The 17,709-nt window shown below is 34.0% G+C and overlaps 3 protein-coding genes across 4 annotated transcripts; 2 read left to right on the top strand and 1 right to left on the bottom strand.

Moving 5' to 3' along the window:
- Positions 1-2,874: 2,874 nt before the first annotated feature.
- LOC125836505 (UDP-glycosyltransferase 90A1-like) lies at positions 2,875-4,643 on the top strand. Its single transcript, XM_049515671.1, has 2 exons — positions 2,875-3,477; positions 3,857-4,643. The coding sequence occupies exons 1-2, from the start codon at positions 2,888-2,890 to the stop codon at positions 4,641-4,643; spliced, it is 1,377 nt and encodes a 458-aa protein (XP_049371628.1). The 5' UTR covers positions 2,875-2,887.
- Positions 3,047-10,509, top strand: LOC125836691 (UDP-glycosyltransferase 90A1-like). 2 transcript variants are annotated; one of them, XM_049515906.1, is made up of 2 exons: positions 3,047-3,101; positions 9,345-10,509. In XM_049515906.1, exon 2 carries the CDS (start codon positions 9,374-9,376, stop codon positions 10,502-10,504), a length of 1,131 nt encoding a protein of 376 aa, XP_049371863.1. In that variant the 5' UTR covers positions 3,047-3,101; positions 9,345-9,373; the 3' UTR covers positions 10,505-10,509. The 2 variants fall into 2 exon arrangements, with proteins under 2 accessions (XP_049371863.1, XP_049371862.1); XM_049515905.1 differs by lacking the exon at positions 3,047-3,101 and having other exon boundaries at positions 9,131-10,509.
- Positions 10,510-11,500: 991 nt separating this feature from the next.
- On the bottom strand, positions 11,501-14,558 carry LOC125836690 (uncharacterized). Its single transcript, XM_049515904.1, has one exon. It carries the CDS (start codon positions 14,458-14,460, stop codon positions 11,767-11,769), a length of 2,694 nt encoding a protein of 897 aa, XP_049371861.1. The 5' UTR covers positions 14,461-14,558; the 3' UTR covers positions 11,501-11,766.
- Between the last annotated feature and the right edge of the window lie 3,151 nt (positions 14,559-17,709).

The following is a 17,709-nucleotide window of genomic DNA, read 5'->3' as shown; positions in this document are numbered from 1 at the left end:
TTTAAAAAAATGAGTCCCCTCAAATTTTGGGGCTTAAGGCACTTGCTTTTTTTCAAAGCTGTAGAGCCGCCCTTGCATAGTGCATATGATCTTAACTCAATAATGTGTCAGATACATGCATACATTTAGTCAAATACATGTACACTTAAATCAGTATACTGATAAAAAATAGATACATATAATCTTAACTCAATAATGTATCAATACATCCGTAAATCTCCACTTACTGTTTCCACAAACAATTGTTTTTTTCGAGCAACAATAAGCCTCGAAGTAGTAAAAAGGCTAAGCAAACTAATACTGAAACTTTTCGATTACGTTCCTGGCTGGTCCAACATCTAACCACCATGGTATTGCTTCACCTTTTGATTTGTTGTTGTGAGCAACAATGCACTTATCGTCAACATCGCCAGAGTCAGAGAGAAGGATGAGGCGGCGCCAACGACGACATGGGATTGGTTTCGCTGAGGCTCATCAAAGAAGAAACAGAGGAGAGGGCGAAGTGAGAGAAAGACTGCGTTGATTTGAAATGAATGCATAAATTATGGAGAGAATTAAGTGCTCTATTTTTGGTTAATTCTAAAAGAATAATGTATCTTAATGAATCTAATTTAAAATATGGTATAAAATTCCTTATTTATATGAATTTATACGTAATTTTTGAAAGTATATATAAAAATTGTATATATGGTATTGATCCACTTCTAATAAGGTAGTTTTCCATATTTAAAAGGTATAGAACATGGCTTGTTATTTCCTTTTCGATGGGCACACACGCTTTATGAAACAGGCAACAAAGAGTATGTTAACTTATAAGCAATTAAGCGAAAGACGTATGTACGTACATTGATCAATAAATAGTCGACCATGTTAATTACCATCAATTACAATCTATACTTACCATATATAGTTGATTACATAATACTCCTATTAATATAGGATTTTTAAAAATTGTTTTTACCATGTATACTACTTACCATATTTAATATTTTACCATGTATAATTTTCTTGAAACCTTATAAATAAGGTGATAATCTCGTTAATTTTAAAGGAATAGAAATCAAGAATTTTCTGTGATTCAAAAACCATACTTGTATCCACTAGCAATATGTCAAGAATTCTGCACAAGATCGAGGAGAAGCTTCACATACACCACAAACATGGAGATGATGATATTCATGTAACTCAAAAAAAGCCTGAAGAACCCCATGTGATTAATGATGAAAGAAATGTAGATAAGAAAGAGGACGTTGTTGATCATAAGAAAAGGAATATGGTAAAAAAAATTGCTGGGAAAATTGCCAAAAAAATGATACATGCTCATCACAGAACCCCTAGAGAGGAAGGCGAAGAAGGCGAAGAAGAGGAAGAGGAGGGAGAAGAGGTAGAAGAAGGAGAAGGAGAATCCGAAGGAGAAGGAGGTTGTTTTGGATTTGAACTCGATTTTGACTTTTGAATTTTTATTACTAGTAATGATCTACGTATCAACCCAATTTTTGTGTGCCTTTAAATTATATTTGCATTCTTGTTATTGATTTATTTTAAGAATATATCTGTTCTTAAGATACTGCGGTAACAAGAGGTTTGAAATTTGTAGTAAACATGTAGTTCCTCATCCTTCCAGTTGAAAAATAGGCACATTGTTTTAGAAATTTGGACTTCATATTTTAACATCTACATATTGTTCAAATAGGCTCTTAATTGAAAAAGGAATTCCCTCGAGCGTCTAATTGTGAACAGTTTCTAGCTCAAATTAATCCAGTGACGGAGCTAGGATTTTTCTCTTTAAAGTATGAAGAATTAAAAACATGAATAAAAAGAGAATTCAATATTAACTATATATACATAAAGAATAATTTTAATTATGTATAAACTGTATAATTTTTTGTTGAACCCTCAGCTCTACTTGATTCCGCCTCAGTGAACGAGGATTGACTTGAATCGTGAGGTGAAGATAAAATTTTTGATGATATTTTTGGACAAATAACACAAATCCTATTACTTTAGGAGCAAATTACTTCCTTTCAGCGAATTTTAATATGAATCTTAACATAAATTGGACTTCGGATACATGCATTTGGCGTGTCCAAATACATATATCTCGAATAAATGAGGTTAAAAATAGGTATAATTTGTTTTAGATACACTGTATTCAAGTGCATTCATATGTATCCGACTCTCTCGCTCGCCTCTATTCTTTCTTGCTTGTTTTTCTGCCAATGTTTCTGATACACGGACTATCTCGCCTGCCTACCAATGTATCTGATTGCAAAAATATATGTATTATATATGTATCTGACTTAAAATTTAATACTATGAAATTATTCATTAGTGAAATAATATGTAATTATTTTAAATTATAGATTTAATTAATAAATACATAGAAATGTTAGTACAATTAGATAGTTTTTCCATTTTTGTTCATATGTTGAAATCTTAATAGGCTGAATTACTCGATGGAACTAGTCAATGAAGACGGTAGCACATTACCCAATAAAATTAATCATGAATATTAGTCCAGATGTGTACAAACTAATAACAAGAATACAAGGGTCATAATAAATTATATTCCCTCCGTTTAACAAAAAATGATTTAATCTGACTTGATACGAAATTTAAGAAAATAAAGAAAACTTTTAAATTATGTGGTCCTAAATTAAAGATGTCAAATGTACAAAATTGTCCTTTAATCTTATTGCCTTAAATATTGCCAAGTGAAAAGCTAAAATTAAAATGTTACCAAATTTTTTATTTTTTTTATTTTTTAAACAGACTAAAAAGAAATGGAAATCATTTTTTTTTAAAAATAGAGTAAAAAGGTATTACTACCGTATAAATTGGAATTATGAGAATAACAAACGAACACCAAGAGCAGAGCATAGAAAAAATGGCTTCTCCTCATGTTGTTCTGTTTCCTTTCATGTCCAAAGGCCATATTATCCCTATCTTTGACCTTGCTCGTCTCCTTCTCCGCCGTGGAATATCCGTCACCGTCTTCACCACTCCGGCGAGCCGTCCTTTTTTCTCCAACTCCCTTTCCGACACCAACGTCAATATTATCGACATCCCATTTCCTCAAAATATCGAAGGAATTCCCATAGGTGTTGAGAGTACTGATAAACTTCCATCCATGTCCCTTTTTGTTCCATTTTCCTCGGCTACAAAATCAATGAAAATCAATTTTGAACAAGCCTTAGCTGCTCTTCTGCCAGTTACTTTCATGATCACTGATAGTTTCCTCCTATGGACTTTAGATTCTGCAAACAAGTTGAGTATCCCAAGATTCGCCTTTAATGGGATGACCACCTTTTCCTTGTCCTTAGGGCGTTCCTCTCATGATCTCCTTCGAACAGAATTGTCTGATGATGAAATGTTCACACTCCCTGATTTCCCCTGGATTAAGCTCACTAGAAATGACTTCGATTCACCCTTCAGAGAGCGTGATCCGAAGGGTCCCTTTTTCGATCTTATCTTGGAGCAAGCCATGGCGACCTCTAAACAGTGGCGGACCTACGTAGGGGTGTGGGGGTGCCACGCCACCCCCGAACTTCGACGGAAACTCTATATATACATAGGTATATATATATATATAATATTGTATAAATATAAAGCGTGCCACCCAGAGAACAAAGCTGGCTTGTGGTGCCACGGTAGGAGGGCAATTTTAGAAGGCTGATGTTGCGGATTCGAATCCCATTTGTACCTATTTTTTTGAGAAATTTGCTGCCTTTTGTTTTTAAGAAAAAAAGGGCTCCAAGAACACTTTTTTAAGGAAAAACAGCTGGCACATTATTATTATTTTTTTATAATTGTTAATCGATAAGTCTATTTGGCATTCACGGACTCTAAATCCTAGATCCGCCACTGCCTCTAAAAGCTATGGTCTAATTGTCAACAGCTTTTACGAGCTTGAATCTGTTTATGTAGACTATTTTAATAGTAAGTTTAGTCCTAAAGCATGGTGCGTTGGACCCTTTTGTGCAGCGACCGCACCACTACAGCAAAGGTTAGAGAAGCCTTCATACATAAAGTGGCTTGATGAAATGCTAGAACAGGGGAAGCAAGTTTTGTACATGGCATTCGGGACCCAAGCAGAGTTATCTCCTGAACAATTCAAGGAAATCAAAATTGGGTTGGAGAAATCCCAAGTCAACTTTTTGTGGGTAGTCAAGAAAAGTATAGATGAAGTCGATGACGGGTTCAAAAACAGAGTGAAAAACAGGGGACTGATGGTGACAGAGTGGGTTGATCAGAGAGAAATCTTGAGCCACAGGAGTGTTGAAGGTTTTCTTAGCCACTGCGGTTGGAATTCAGTGGTGGAGAGCATATGCGCGAAGGTTCCCATACTGGCGTGGCCAATGATGGCTGATCAACACCTGAATGCGAGGATGGTGGTGGAGAAAATCAATATTGGACTAAGAGTCGAGACGTGTGATGGGTCAGTGAGAGGGTTCGTGAAGTGGGAAGGACTGGAAAAGTCAGCAAAGGAGTTGATTGAAGGAGAGAAAGGTAAAGAGGCAAGGAAGAAAGTGAAGGAGATTGGAGAGGTAGCCATTAATGCAGTAAAAGAAGGTGGATCATCATGGCAAACGTTGAATGAGCTTATTCATGAATTAACTGAAATATGTATCCTTGTTCGGTAAAACAACATGTGTAATATAAATATAATATTAATTTATTTGTGCTGATTTAAATTTTAAATATTTATTAAATAAGTCATGTTTATTAATAATATGAATTAATATGAAAAAATTAATATAAAAAGGGTAAATTTTAAAAAGTCTTAATTAATTTAAATTTATTTTAAAATAAATTTAAAGAATGATTAAAAAAAAGATGGAATGTAACCGTAATATTATAAACCACATGAGAGGTGAGTATTATAGAGAGAAATCTGAAAAAGTGGTCTCTAAAATTATCTCAATGAATTAAGGACCTTTCTTAATTTCTAAGTATAAAAATGAATATTTCTTAATCTATTGTAAAATAATATCAAATTAAAAATAAATTTATAAAAGAACATAAAATTGAATCTCTCAAATAAAATATCAGTAGCATGAAATAAGAGTAAATTGTAGAGATCTTATTTATAATTTGTAAAGAGAGAGAATACGCAGAAATTGAAACATTTTGATTTCTAGCTGAATAAAGAAATAAATGGGGCAAAATTGTGAAAATAAATAATTGTCAAAAGTAAAGTGAAAAAAGTAAAACAAGTTTTGAGTTGTTTTTCAAATTTCAAAAATATAACTTTAAGTCGTATTTTAAATTTTCATAGCCAAATAAATTAAGTGATTTCCCCCCCTAAAAAGAGTGAATAATTCATGATCAAACAGGGCCTTTATATAATTTGTCACCCTTATTGGATGTTGATAAGTCAATACTCTTTAGGGTAGGGTATACTTATTTCCTTTTTTTTTTTTTTTTTGGGAAAAATGTATAGTGTCAACAACTTGTCAACTACAATATCTTTTAATTTGAAGTTGTTGCAAATGTGAATTATTGAAATTTGGTAAACATAGTTGATATTACTTAATTTAAACGTCTTACAACGTGCTTGTTGAAAATAATTAAATGATTCTTAGGGAGGGAGTTGTTAATATTGTTGGCAAGTGGCTAAAACGTAATCTATTTTAAAAGCTTTTAGAAATTGAACGAAAAGGACATGCTGTTAATTAAAAAATTTGTGATAAACCTAAAAATAACAAAGTTTAAAAGTCCAAGACAGAAACATTATATTACGAAGAACCAAAATAACCAGAAAACAATTAGAATCATCAATCATAGCTCCTGATAATAATCAATGACGGAATTAAAATTTTCATTTGAGAAAATTTAAAATATATAAAAGTAAGCATACGAAAAAATTTAACGAGATTCAACAGTGAAATGCATAAGCATAACCCATCTTGATGTACCTTTGGTTTTCTTTTAACACCATTTTAATTAACAAAATACGATAATTCATCTAATGTCACGTCCCAACTGGCATATTTAAAGGGTAATTTACATCAATTTCATTACTTTAAGAGTTACGGCAGTGGTCCACTTTTAATTGTCATCGTTTCCTTTTTTAGAGTCAAACAATATAAACTTTGACTAACATTTTACAATGTATTTTTTAATCATATTAATATGCAAAAAATTACAATTTATAGTACTTTGCGTATAGTTTTTGAATATCTAATTTTTTTGTTTAAAATATCAAATTAATGTAATCTAATTTAACTTTGAAAATAGGTCAAATTGACTTTCAAAAAGTGCAATATGACAAATAAAAGTGGATAGAGGGAGTAATCACTTAGGATCACACTAGTTTGTAATATTACGTTTCTTATCTTAGATACGTATATCTGCCTCTTCCAAATATATGTATCCGAGATACATATCAATTAGGGTGCCAAATTAGGTGATATAACTGAAAATCATTAATTAAGAAATGTGTCTAATTAATGAATATAACGGAAAGCATTGATAAAGGAGAGATTACGCTTGTAACAACGTCAAAAAAATAATATCATAGTCCTTTTATTTTGGCAAGTCAACAAAATTTAGACTTCTTAACTCAAATTTATGAACTCCTATCCAAATATATGCATATTTTTGTTTGATCCACATATATTTAATCAGATAAACTGATTAAAACTAAATACATATAATCTTAACTCAATAATGTGGCAGATACATCAATAATGTACCAGACACATGCGTATAGTTTGTCAAATACATGCATAAATTTCAATACATGCATATAATGTGTCAGATACATCCGTAATTCTCCGCTTATTGTTTCCACAAACAATTATCTTTTTCGAGCAACAATAAGCTTTGAAGTAGGAAAAATGGTAATACTGAAACTTTTCGGTTATAGATGTTCCTGGCTGGTCTGACATCTAACCACAGTGGTGTTTGCTTCACCTTTTGATTTGTTGTTGTGAGCAACAATGCACTTACCGTCAATGTCTTGGGGGATTGGTTTCGCTAAGGCTCATCAAAGAAGAAATAGAGGAGAGGGCAAAGTGAGAGAAAGTAAGCGTTGATTTGAAGTGAATGCATAAATTATGGAGAGAATTAAGCGCTTTACTTTGGGTTACTTTTAAAAGAATAATGTATCTCATGAATCTAATTTAAAATATGGTATAAAATTCTTAATTTATATGAATTTATACGTAATTATTTGAAAGTATATATAAAAATAATTTATATGGTATTGATCCACTTCTAATAAGGTAGTTTTCCATATTTAAAAGGTATAGAACATGGCTTGCTATTTCCTTTTCGATGGGCACACACGCTTTATGAAACAGGCAACAAAGAGTATGTCAACTTATAAGCAATTAAGCGAAAGACGTATGTACGGTCATTGATCAATAAATAGTCGATCATGTTAATTATCATCAATTACAATCTATACTTACCATATATAGTTGATTACATAATACTCCTATTAATATAGGATTTTTAAAAATTGTTTTTACCATGTATACTACTTACCATATTTAATATTTTACCATGTATAATTTTCTTGAAACCTTATAAATAAGGTGATAATCTCGTTAATTTTAAAGGAATAGAAATCAAGAATTTTCTGTGATTCAAAAACCATACTTGTATCCACTAGCAATATGTCAAGAATTCTGCACAAGATCGAGGAGAAGCTTCACATACACCACAAACATGGAGATGATGATATTCATGTAACTCAAAACAAGCCTGAAGAGCCCCATGTGATTAATGAGGAAATCAATGTAGATAAGAAAGAGGAAGTTGTTGATCATAAGAAAAGGAATATGGTGAAAAAAATTGCTGGGAAAATTGCCAAAAAACTGGTACATGCTCATCACAGAACCCCCAGAGAGGAAGGCGAAGAAGAGGAAGAGGAGGGAGAAGAAGTAGAAGAAGGAGAAGGAGAATCCGAAGGAGAAGGAGAAGGAGGTTGTTTTGGATTTGAACTCGATTTCGACTTTTGAATTTTTATTACTAGTATGGTTTATGTATCAACCTAATTATTGTGTGCCTTAAAATTATATTTGCATTCTTGTTATTGATTTAATTTAAGAATATATCTGTTCTTAAGATACGGCGCAACAAGAGGTTTGAAATTTGTAGTAAACATGTAGCTCCTCCTTCCACTTGAAAAATAGGTACATTGTTTTAGCAATATGGAGTTCATATTTTAACATCTATATATTGTTCAAATAGGCTCTTAATTAAAAAAGGAATTCCCTCCAGTGTCTAATTGTGAACAGTTTTTAGCTCAAATCAATCCAGTGACGGAGCTAGGATTTTCTCTTTAAAGTATGAAGAATTAAAAACATGAATAAAAAGAGAATTCACTATTAACTATATATACATAAAAAATAATTTTAATTATGTATAAACTATATAATTTTCTATTGAACCCTCAGCTCTACATGATTCCGCCTCAGTGAACGAGGATTGACTTGAATAGTCAGGTGAAGATAAAATTTTTGATGATATTTTTGGACAAATAACACAAATCCTATTACTTTAGGAGCAAATTACTCCCTTTCAGCGAATTTTAATATGAATCTTAACATAAGTTGGACTTCGGATACATGTATTTGGCGTGTCCAAATACATATATCTCAAATACATGAGGTCAAAAATAGGTATAATTTATTTTAGATACACTGTATTCAAGTGCATTCATATGTATCCGACTCTCTCGCTCGTTCTTGCTTGCTTTTCTGCCAATGTTTCTGATACATGGACTATCTCGCCTGCCTCCCAATGTATCTGATTGCAAAAATACATGTATTTATGTGTATCTGACTTGAAATCGAATACTATGAAATTATTCATTAGTGAAATAATATGTAATTATTTCAAATTATAGGTTTAATTAATAAATACATAGAAATGTTAGTACAATTAGATAGTTTTTTCCATTTTTGTTCATATGTTGAAATCTTAATAGGCTGAATTACTCGATGGAACTAGTCAATGAAGAAGGTAGCACATACCCAATAAAATTAATCATAAATATTAGTCCAGATGTGTACAAACTAACAAGAATACAACGGTCATAATAAATTATAAAAAGGTATTACTACTGTATAAATTGGAATTATGAGAATAACAAACCAACACTAAGAGCAGAGCATCAATGGCTTCTCCTCATGTTGTTCTGTTTCCTTTCATGTCCAAAGGCCATATTATCCCTATCTTTGACCTTGCTCGTCTCCTTCTCCGCAGTGGAATTTCCGTCACCGTCTTCACCACTCCGGCAAGCCGTCCTTTTTTCTCCGACTCCCTTTCCAACAGCAACGTCAATATTATCGACATCCCATTTCCTCAAAATATCGAAGGGATTCCTGTAGGTGTTGAGAGTACTGATAAACTCCCATCCATGTCCCTTTTTGTTCCATTTGCCTCCGCTACAAAATCCATGAAACCCAATTTTGAACAAGCCTTAGCGTCTCTTTCGCCAGTTAGTTTTATGATCACGGACAGCTTCCTTCCATGGACTTTGGACTCTGCAAACAAGTTGGGTATCCCAAGATTTGCCTATTATGGCATGACCACTTTTTCCTTGTCCTTAATGCGTTCCTCCGGTGATCTCCTACGAACAGAATTATCCGATGATGAAATTTTCACACTCCCTGATTTCCCCTGGATTAAGCTCACAAGGAATGACTTTGATTCACCCTTCAGAGAGCGTGAACCAAAGGGTCCCTTTTTCGATTTTGCCATGGAGGAAGCCATGGCGACCTCTAAAAGCTATGGTCTAATTGTCAACAGCTTTTACGAGCTCGAATCTGTTTATGTAGACCACTTCAATAGTAAATTTAGTCCAAAAGCATGGTGCGTTGGACCCTTTTGTGCAGCGACCGCACCACTACAGGAAATGTTAGAGAAACCTTCATATATCAAATGGCTTGATGAAATGCTAGAACAGGGGAAATCAGTTTTGTACGTTGCATTCGGGACCCAAGCAGAGATATCTCCTGAACAGTTGAAGGAAATCAAAATTGGGTTGGAGAAATCCGAAGTAAACTTTTTGTGGGTAGTCAGGAAAAGCATAGATGAAATCAATGATGGGTTCGAAAACAGAGTGAAAAACAGGGGACTGGTGGTGACAGAGTGGATTGATCAGAGAGAAATCTTGAACCACAGGAGCGTTGAAGGTTTTTTAAGCCACTGCGGTTGGAATTCAGTGGTGGAGAGCATATGCGCGAAGGTGCCTATACTGGCATGGCCAATGATGGCTGATCAGCACCTGAATGCAAGGATGGTGGTGGAGGAAATCAAGATTGGGCTAAAGGTTGAGACGCATGATGGGTCAGTGAGAGGATTCGTGAAGTGTGAAGGTTTGGAAAAGCCGATAAGGGAGTTGATGGAAGGTGACAAAGGTAAAGAGGCAAGGAAGAAGGTGAATGAGATTGGAGAGGCAGCCATTAATGCAGTCAAAGAAGGTGGATCATCATGGCAATCGTTGAACGACCTTATTCTTGAGTTAACTACAAGAAGAAATGTTTGAACTGTGAATTTCTTTGTTGGTGGGGAGTAGGCTACCTACCTTTTCTTTAAGAAATATTTACGACTTTATGAAGCTTTTTGATGTTTGTTTTTTCCTAAATATTTTCCCATTTCAGTTTCTAAGTGATCTTCTCTTTTTTTCCTTTCTTCAATTTTTTTATTTTAGATTTTTAGTATACACGTGGGAGAGGGAGGGGCTTGTAGTATCCTCAAGAAAAAAATAAAATGAAAATTCAAGTAAACAACCAACTGGACTACTAAACTAATATTCTCTGTCTCTATCGTGATTGATTTCCTAAGCTGTGGATACAGCTTTTCTCTTTTTCAAAACAGCATAAGTTGACGGAAACATAGCTTACACTTGATTCCAGAAAGAGATTTGAGTTGAATTCAAGAATAAAATCTTTTAAGAACTCTTCAAAAGAGATAAACTCGTGGAATTCAACCAGACAATAAAATCTTTCATATGTAGCTAAGTTATCAACCAAAAATTCTCATGTTCTTAAAAGTTATTAGGAACAAGTTTTACATCATGTTCTCTCCTTTATTATGTAAAACTTGTTCAAAATAACATGATCACTAGCTATCCAAACATGACTCTTAATATAATTATATAAATCGTTCAAACAAGCCATTGTCAAGTATAAAATCCACTTGCTAGTGATCATGTTATTTTATATAAATCGTTCAAACATGACTGCAAACAAGAATATCAAATATGATTTGATTCTTGTTCAAGTATAGCTTGTGTAGCAATACAAACCAGTAAACATAAGAAGATAGGAAACAAATACAAAAATGAGGGAAGGAGAAAAACAGGAATGTTGAGCACAGAACAAAATGGAAACTGAAATGGCAAACTGGTTAAGTACTAGTTCACAATCACCTGGAGATATTTTTTATAAGGTTATTTTCCCAAAGCGTTCATTAATCATTCAACACGAGAACGACTAGATTTTCCAACAGGCAGCAGCACATAAAAAACGGTTCAGTTCAACATATCCTTTCAGCTTAGTTAAGTATACTATAAAGATTAAAAAACAGTAACATTAGTCTTCAACTGGTCTCAAACCCTATAAAGGGGGTCCGGAACAGAAATTGAATATACCTTGGGAAACTTTAAAGTTATTTTTTTTTTTTTAAAAAAAAACTATCACTTACTCAACCCACTGTACATCACTTCAGGTCTCGAGGGATCTCCATTTGATACAGTTGAAGCGAACACGGAGCACTTGTAGTAATTGGTCAAAGCCTCCTATTACACTAACTACTTTGGATGCATTCTACTTGCATTGTCAAATCCTTGACCCCAGCATGATGAAATATTTCAGATACTTGTGTCTTTGCAGATGACTTGTCATTCTCGCTTGAGACGAGAAGATGGAGAGTTCCAATAACATCTGTGTTCGTGAAGCTCCAAACATGCAGCTTTTGAATCCCAGAAAGACCTTTTATTTTCATAACATCATTTACAGCTTCCTTCAAATCATGTTCATGCGCCCTTGGAACTCTTTGCAGTAAAATTTCTGCTGAATTCCTGAGCAATGGGATTACTGAAGATATAATCAGTACAGAGATAAAAATTGAGCAGGCAGGATCAGCAACAAGCCATCCCTTGTACTTGATTAAGAGCGTTGAAATTACCACCCCAACACTACCCAAGGTGTCAGCCAAAACATGCAAAAAGATGCCTTCCATGTTATGATCAATGTGGCGGTGTTGGTGGTGATGTTTCTCCGTGACACCCTTGTCTGTAGTAACATGTTTATGACCATGAGAACAATCTGGTCCTTCAAAACTTGCAACAGAGCCATCGTGCACCTTAATCAAAGAACTACTTGAGGTGACACCATGATAATGTTGGTCAGCATCACCATGATGATGGTGTCCATGATTATGGTCATGGGAGTGATCATGAGAATGAGGAGTGTTATTTTCATTCCATTCTTTTTCTTTCTTGCTCTGGTTTTTATAGTCAGCATTATGTCCATGACCAGCATGACTAGAACATGATTCATGGCATTCATGGACAATACTGATTTGTTCCTGTTGCATATGGTGACCACCATGATCATGATCATGATCATGAATATGGTGATCATGGCATGTGGAAGGAGAGTGGGAATGGGAATGGGAATGAGAAGTTGTGGAGAATTCTGTCTTTGTCTGGTGAACATGATGATCATGGTGATGTTCGTTACTGTGGCAATCTGTATCAGACTTGGAATGAGAATGAGAATGGGAATGTGAACATGACCCACCATGGGCATGATGATGTTCCTCGTGAAAGAAGATCAAACCCACAATATTAACAAGCAGCCCTCCAATAGACACTGACAATAGACTGTTAGTGGAAACCTCTTGAGGGTCTAATATCCTCTCAAATGATTCAAGTACAATTAACGCTCCCACAAGGACCAAAAGAACAGCATTTGTATACCCAGAAAGAACCTCAAATCTTCCACGGCCGTAGTTAAACTGACCATTTGCTGGCAACCGTGATATGTAAGACGCATATAATCCAATAGCTAGAGCTGCACAATCAAACAGCATGTGACAGGCATCTGATATCAACCCAAGGCTATTACTCATAAAACCAGCAGCAAATTCCACAACCATGTAAGCTGTATTGATCAAAAGGAAAAGTGCAATCTTGCGTGACTTCCTCTCACCCAAGATATGCCGGAGAGGTTTCATAACTGCAGTAGTAAACCAATCCGATGTTTCCAACCCCAACTCACGATAATTAGGGTCAACAGGATCCAAATTCCTTACAGAAACCCAGAGCAACAATCCACATATCAACAATCCCCAAAGTGAAAGCTCAGGAAAATAAAACAATTCCAATATAACTGTACATATATATGTTACAAGATACTCCTTTTGTAAGTCCTTAGAAGAAACTGGCTTCTCAGCAGTAAAATTCTCACTCAATAGCACACCAAACACTACTGTGTTCACTAAAGGCCAACCCAGATTGTATATAGAAATACTATCCCCCTCTGCTTCAAATACAAACATACTTATAACAGCTGGTACAAATAGTATTACAGTTGTAAAAAACAACGAGACCAATCGAAGCTGCTTCTTACCCATTTCCCTCAAACTGCCCCAATTCATGGAACTACTCTCATAACACCCCAAAAAACCAGAAAGAAACGGAAGCAACATTGGCCAAATCCTAACACAACTATACCTCGGAAGCAATGAAAACCCCAGTTCATACACATTCACAGAAGATAAAGGGAAACATTCAATTTTATCCCAACTAATAGATAACAGTACTAACCCAATAAACATAGAGATAAACCCACAAACCTCATACGATCTAATCCGATTCCGGTCAAAAAGATCGCGACTTTTTCCTTCAGAAATGAACCGGGAAGCAATATTTCCAGAAATCTCCGCGAGAATCATAGCGGCAGCTCCGCAATACCGAAGGGCTTGAAATCGGAGAAGAAAGACTATAGCAAGAAGAAACGATTTAGCTAGTAGAGGCTTGTACTGAGATCGGGTGAAGGAGAAAAACCCATGACGATTCTTCTGATAAAAAGGGTGTCTACTGGAAGAGGAAGAACTGAAGAAGGAGAAGGAGAAAGAGAAAGAGAAAGTGAGAAGGAAGGAAAGGAGAGAAACAAGGAAAGAGAAGGGGAAAAGAGAGAAAGAGGAAGGGGAAGATTGAAGGAAAGGGAGGAGAGAGTAAAAAGAGCGGAGAGAGAAGAGGAGAAGGAAGAGAAATGGCAAAGAAGAGGTTTTAGCCGGAGAAGATTTGGTGGGGAGATAGGAAACTCTGTGTTTGGATGGAGTTGGTGTTGGAGTGGAAGGAGGGTAGTTGAAAGAAGGGTAAGGGGTTCTTGTGGTAGTAGGGGTGGAGGTGGTGATAGGTACGGCGGTGCGCGGCGGTAGAGAAAGACGGTTGGGGCGGTGATGGCGGTGGTGCTGCTGATTGTCAGCCATGATCGGAGTTCAGCCGGAGAAAGAGCTTCAATTTTCAAGCTCAAAGATCAACCATGTGGGAGTTACGGAAAGAACAAGTCTTTGCTACTTGCATTGGGTTGGGCCGAATCGATACCCGTGGGCCAATTCATTAGAATTTGTAAGAATTAGGCAGGATGGCCCGTTTTAGGAGGCAATTAATGAAAAATATATTTGATCATAAAATTTCGAGCTTCAATGTGAAGTTGAGTATCAAAGTTTTCAAGAATTTGAAAAATAATATAAAAGTATTTTCACTCTACATTACTCATAAAAAATAAAAAAACTGCGAGTTTTTAGTCACCACTTGAAAAGTAAGGTAGAAAAATAACTATATTTTAATACAAAAGAAAATTCAGATAAAATAACCCTACTTAAAATATGAAAAATGGATAAATTTTATATTTGAACCTCATGATATGTTGTATAATTTTGAATCTTAAAACCCTTGCAAATGCTTGAACCTCATGATTGATGATATGTTCCTTAATTTTGAACTTATAAAGTTTAAACCCTATGAAATAGACAAATTTATCAAAAGAATTGTGGAAACATTTCAAATAATTATAATACAATTTTGACATCATCATTAGTTAGAGAAATACATATCAAACTAATATAATTATAATAAAATTTTACTTATATTTACCTCTATCTTTATATATATATATATTTGTTACTATCATTTAAAAACTATAATTACAATAATTAATAATTTAAATTATTTTGAAAAATAGTATAAATAATTTGTGGTTAAATTAATTAAAAAAGAAGTTTGTTTGACTCAAGAAATGTGAAAGATTTCATTTTAATTGAGAGGGTGAAGGGTATAAAAGCTAAGTTCAGTACATAGATGTAATTTCAAAGCCACATAGGTAGTTAGGACAACTGCTATGTTATCATCCTAAAGTCTACTTTTGTTTGGGTTCTGAATTTTCAACAAGCTAAAGTTGTAAATACTTCAACATGTGTTTAATTCAATGCATGTTATTAGCCTTGTGTGATCTTTCTTAAAATCAACTACAGCTTCCAAATACCTAGTAGCCTATAATTCCCTATAGACCCAAAATAATCCAGTTGAGTACCACATATTATTTATAAGCTCCTTATCCATAAAAAATATAGTCAACTTAGGATAAATATATTCGAACTTGAGATAGTACTATATTTACCTAGTCTATAAGACAACTAGCTAGCTAAGGTGCCAACAGTTGCATACAGCATACTCCGTGTGAATTGTGATTGCATATGCTGGATAGTTATCTTAATTAGTCTTATTTTCCAAATCCCCAATATGAAAAAAAAAAAAAAACTTTTAAAAAAATCCCATTGAAGTCTAAAAGCAATAATTAAAACTCTTTACTACTTTTTAAAGCAACAATGATTCAAGTATTTTGGGTTTATAATTCAAGGAAATAGGAGACTGACAATAATGTAAATAAGGGTAAGCTAAATGGAGGCTTGTGTTCAGGGTAGTGTGGTATGATAATGTGTGACCAAGGTAAGTACTAAGTATACCAATAAATTGGTGGTTAGACCGACTTTGTTATATGCGGCAGATTGATGAGCAATTAATGAAGGTATCGCAGATGAGGACATATTAGGAGAGATAAGATTAAGAATGAAGTTTTATAGGACAAGGTGAGAACGGTCTATGTGACGGGCAAGTTGAGGATAACGAAACTAAGATGGTTTGAACATATATGAATAGAAAGTGTACAGACCCTAGTCAGGAGGTATGCGGACCGGGTAGACTATAATAAATTTTAAGAGAGGTAAGGGCAAGCCAAAAAAGAACCGAAGGAAGGTGATTAGACAGTATATAGAACACATTTCCAACTTATATAGAAGACAAAACTCTAGATAATAAAGTATGAAGGTCGAGAATTATTAGAGCAAAAGGGCAGTTTGACGTAGTCTAGTTGTAGCACATTAATATGAGATAGGCAGGGGTAGTCTCACATTCCCATCTTCTCCTATTTTGTAATATTAGTTACTATTCATATAGTATCTTATTCTTCTATTTTTACTACTACATATGATCACTTTGTCCATCTTGCTATTTGGTAACCATTCTTTTTCTTTCAATTCGATTTTGATTATACTTGATCTTTTGAGTTGAGAGTCTATCGAAATAATATCTTTACCCAATAAAGATAGAAGTAAGATCTACATACATTCTATTCTTTCCAAATCTTTTTATGAGCTACCTTACATTGAGTAAGGATTGGCTATCCTAGGCCTTCAACGGTATACTACTAATCAGAGTTAGGAAATGACATTTAAATTTTTCAACATGATTTGTTGGAGCCTACTCTATACATGTGTTGTTATCCCTCTGAGACAAGCTGCTCAGAATGTTTATCATGACTATCTTGTTATAGATAGGATTTTCTTATGTAACCTAAGCATATGACAGTTTTTGTACAAGGATGAGATTTTCATTCTCATTATTCCACATAGAGAAAAGGACCATATTCCTCCTCTTGTAAAGCTTTTTGCTTAAGATATGAACATGTAGGAGTCCGTCTACCCCCACCAATGAAGTGGCTTGTTTTTTAGAAAATATTACATTGAGTATGTTGTTATTATTGGAAGACATAGTAAATTCCATGCATGATCATAAAATAACAGATATTTATAAGGGAATATGACATGATATACCAGTCAACCTTACGATTTAGAATTGATATACCCGTTGTTATACAAATGACTCAAATATACCCTTTTTGTCTAGCTGGAATGAAAAATAACTTTAAATTAGTGTTTTTATTTTTTATTAAAAATAAAATTCATATAGGGTTATAAATAGACCTCTATCTAGCAAATCTTAGGGCTATATTTGATCTTTCTCACGCCTTTTTTTGACTTATTTGATTGAATAACTAGTTTGAGTTTTAAATATCTTTCTTATAAATCTATTTGCTTATTATTTTATTATTCTTATTTCAATTTTTAGTGTGAAAATATGAGAAATAAAAATAAAGAAGTGTGAAAAAAAAAATGACTATTTTTTTATGGATATATTATAATTTATTTTTTGTACTATTTGCAAAAAAAAATTGTGGCATCTATGATGAATTTTACAAGAAGATGAGTTAAAACATAAATTTGATGATCATCAAGATAATAAACTCAAATTATTCATTGAATTAAAGAAGGCAAAAAGAAGAAAAAGAAAATAACTCGTGTGTGAGAAAGATCAAGTATACCTCCCACTATGCGAAAGGA

Source organism: Solanum verrucosum, unplaced genomic scaffold (genome assembly GCF_900185275.1).
Source record: "Solanum verrucosum unplaced genomic scaffold, falcon-dt-bn FXZP01000278.1, whole genome shotgun sequence".
NCBI lineage: Eukaryota > Viridiplantae > Streptophyta > Magnoliopsida > Solanales > Solanaceae > Solanum > Solanum verrucosum.
The sequence above is the reverse complement of the archived record's forward strand: the minus strand, read 5'-3'. Positions and strand labels throughout refer to the sequence as shown.

Coding starts and splice junctions, on each gene's coding strand:
- LOC125836690 (XM_049515904.1), bottom strand. CDS start 14,460: ATGGCTGACAATCAGCAGCACCACCGCCATCACCGCCCCAACCGTCTT.
- LOC125836505 (XM_049515671.1), top strand. CDS start 2,888: ATGGCTTCTCCTCATGTTGTTCTGTTTCCTTTCATGTCCAAAGGCCAT. Junction 3,478..3,856: donor TTTTTCGATCTTATCTTGGA/GCAAGCCATGGC, acceptor TCTAAATCCTAG/ATCCGCCACTGCCTCTAAAA.
- LOC125836691 (XM_049515905.1), top strand. CDS start 9,131: ATGGCTTCTCCTCATGTTGTTCTGTTTCCTTTCATGTCCAAAGGCCAT.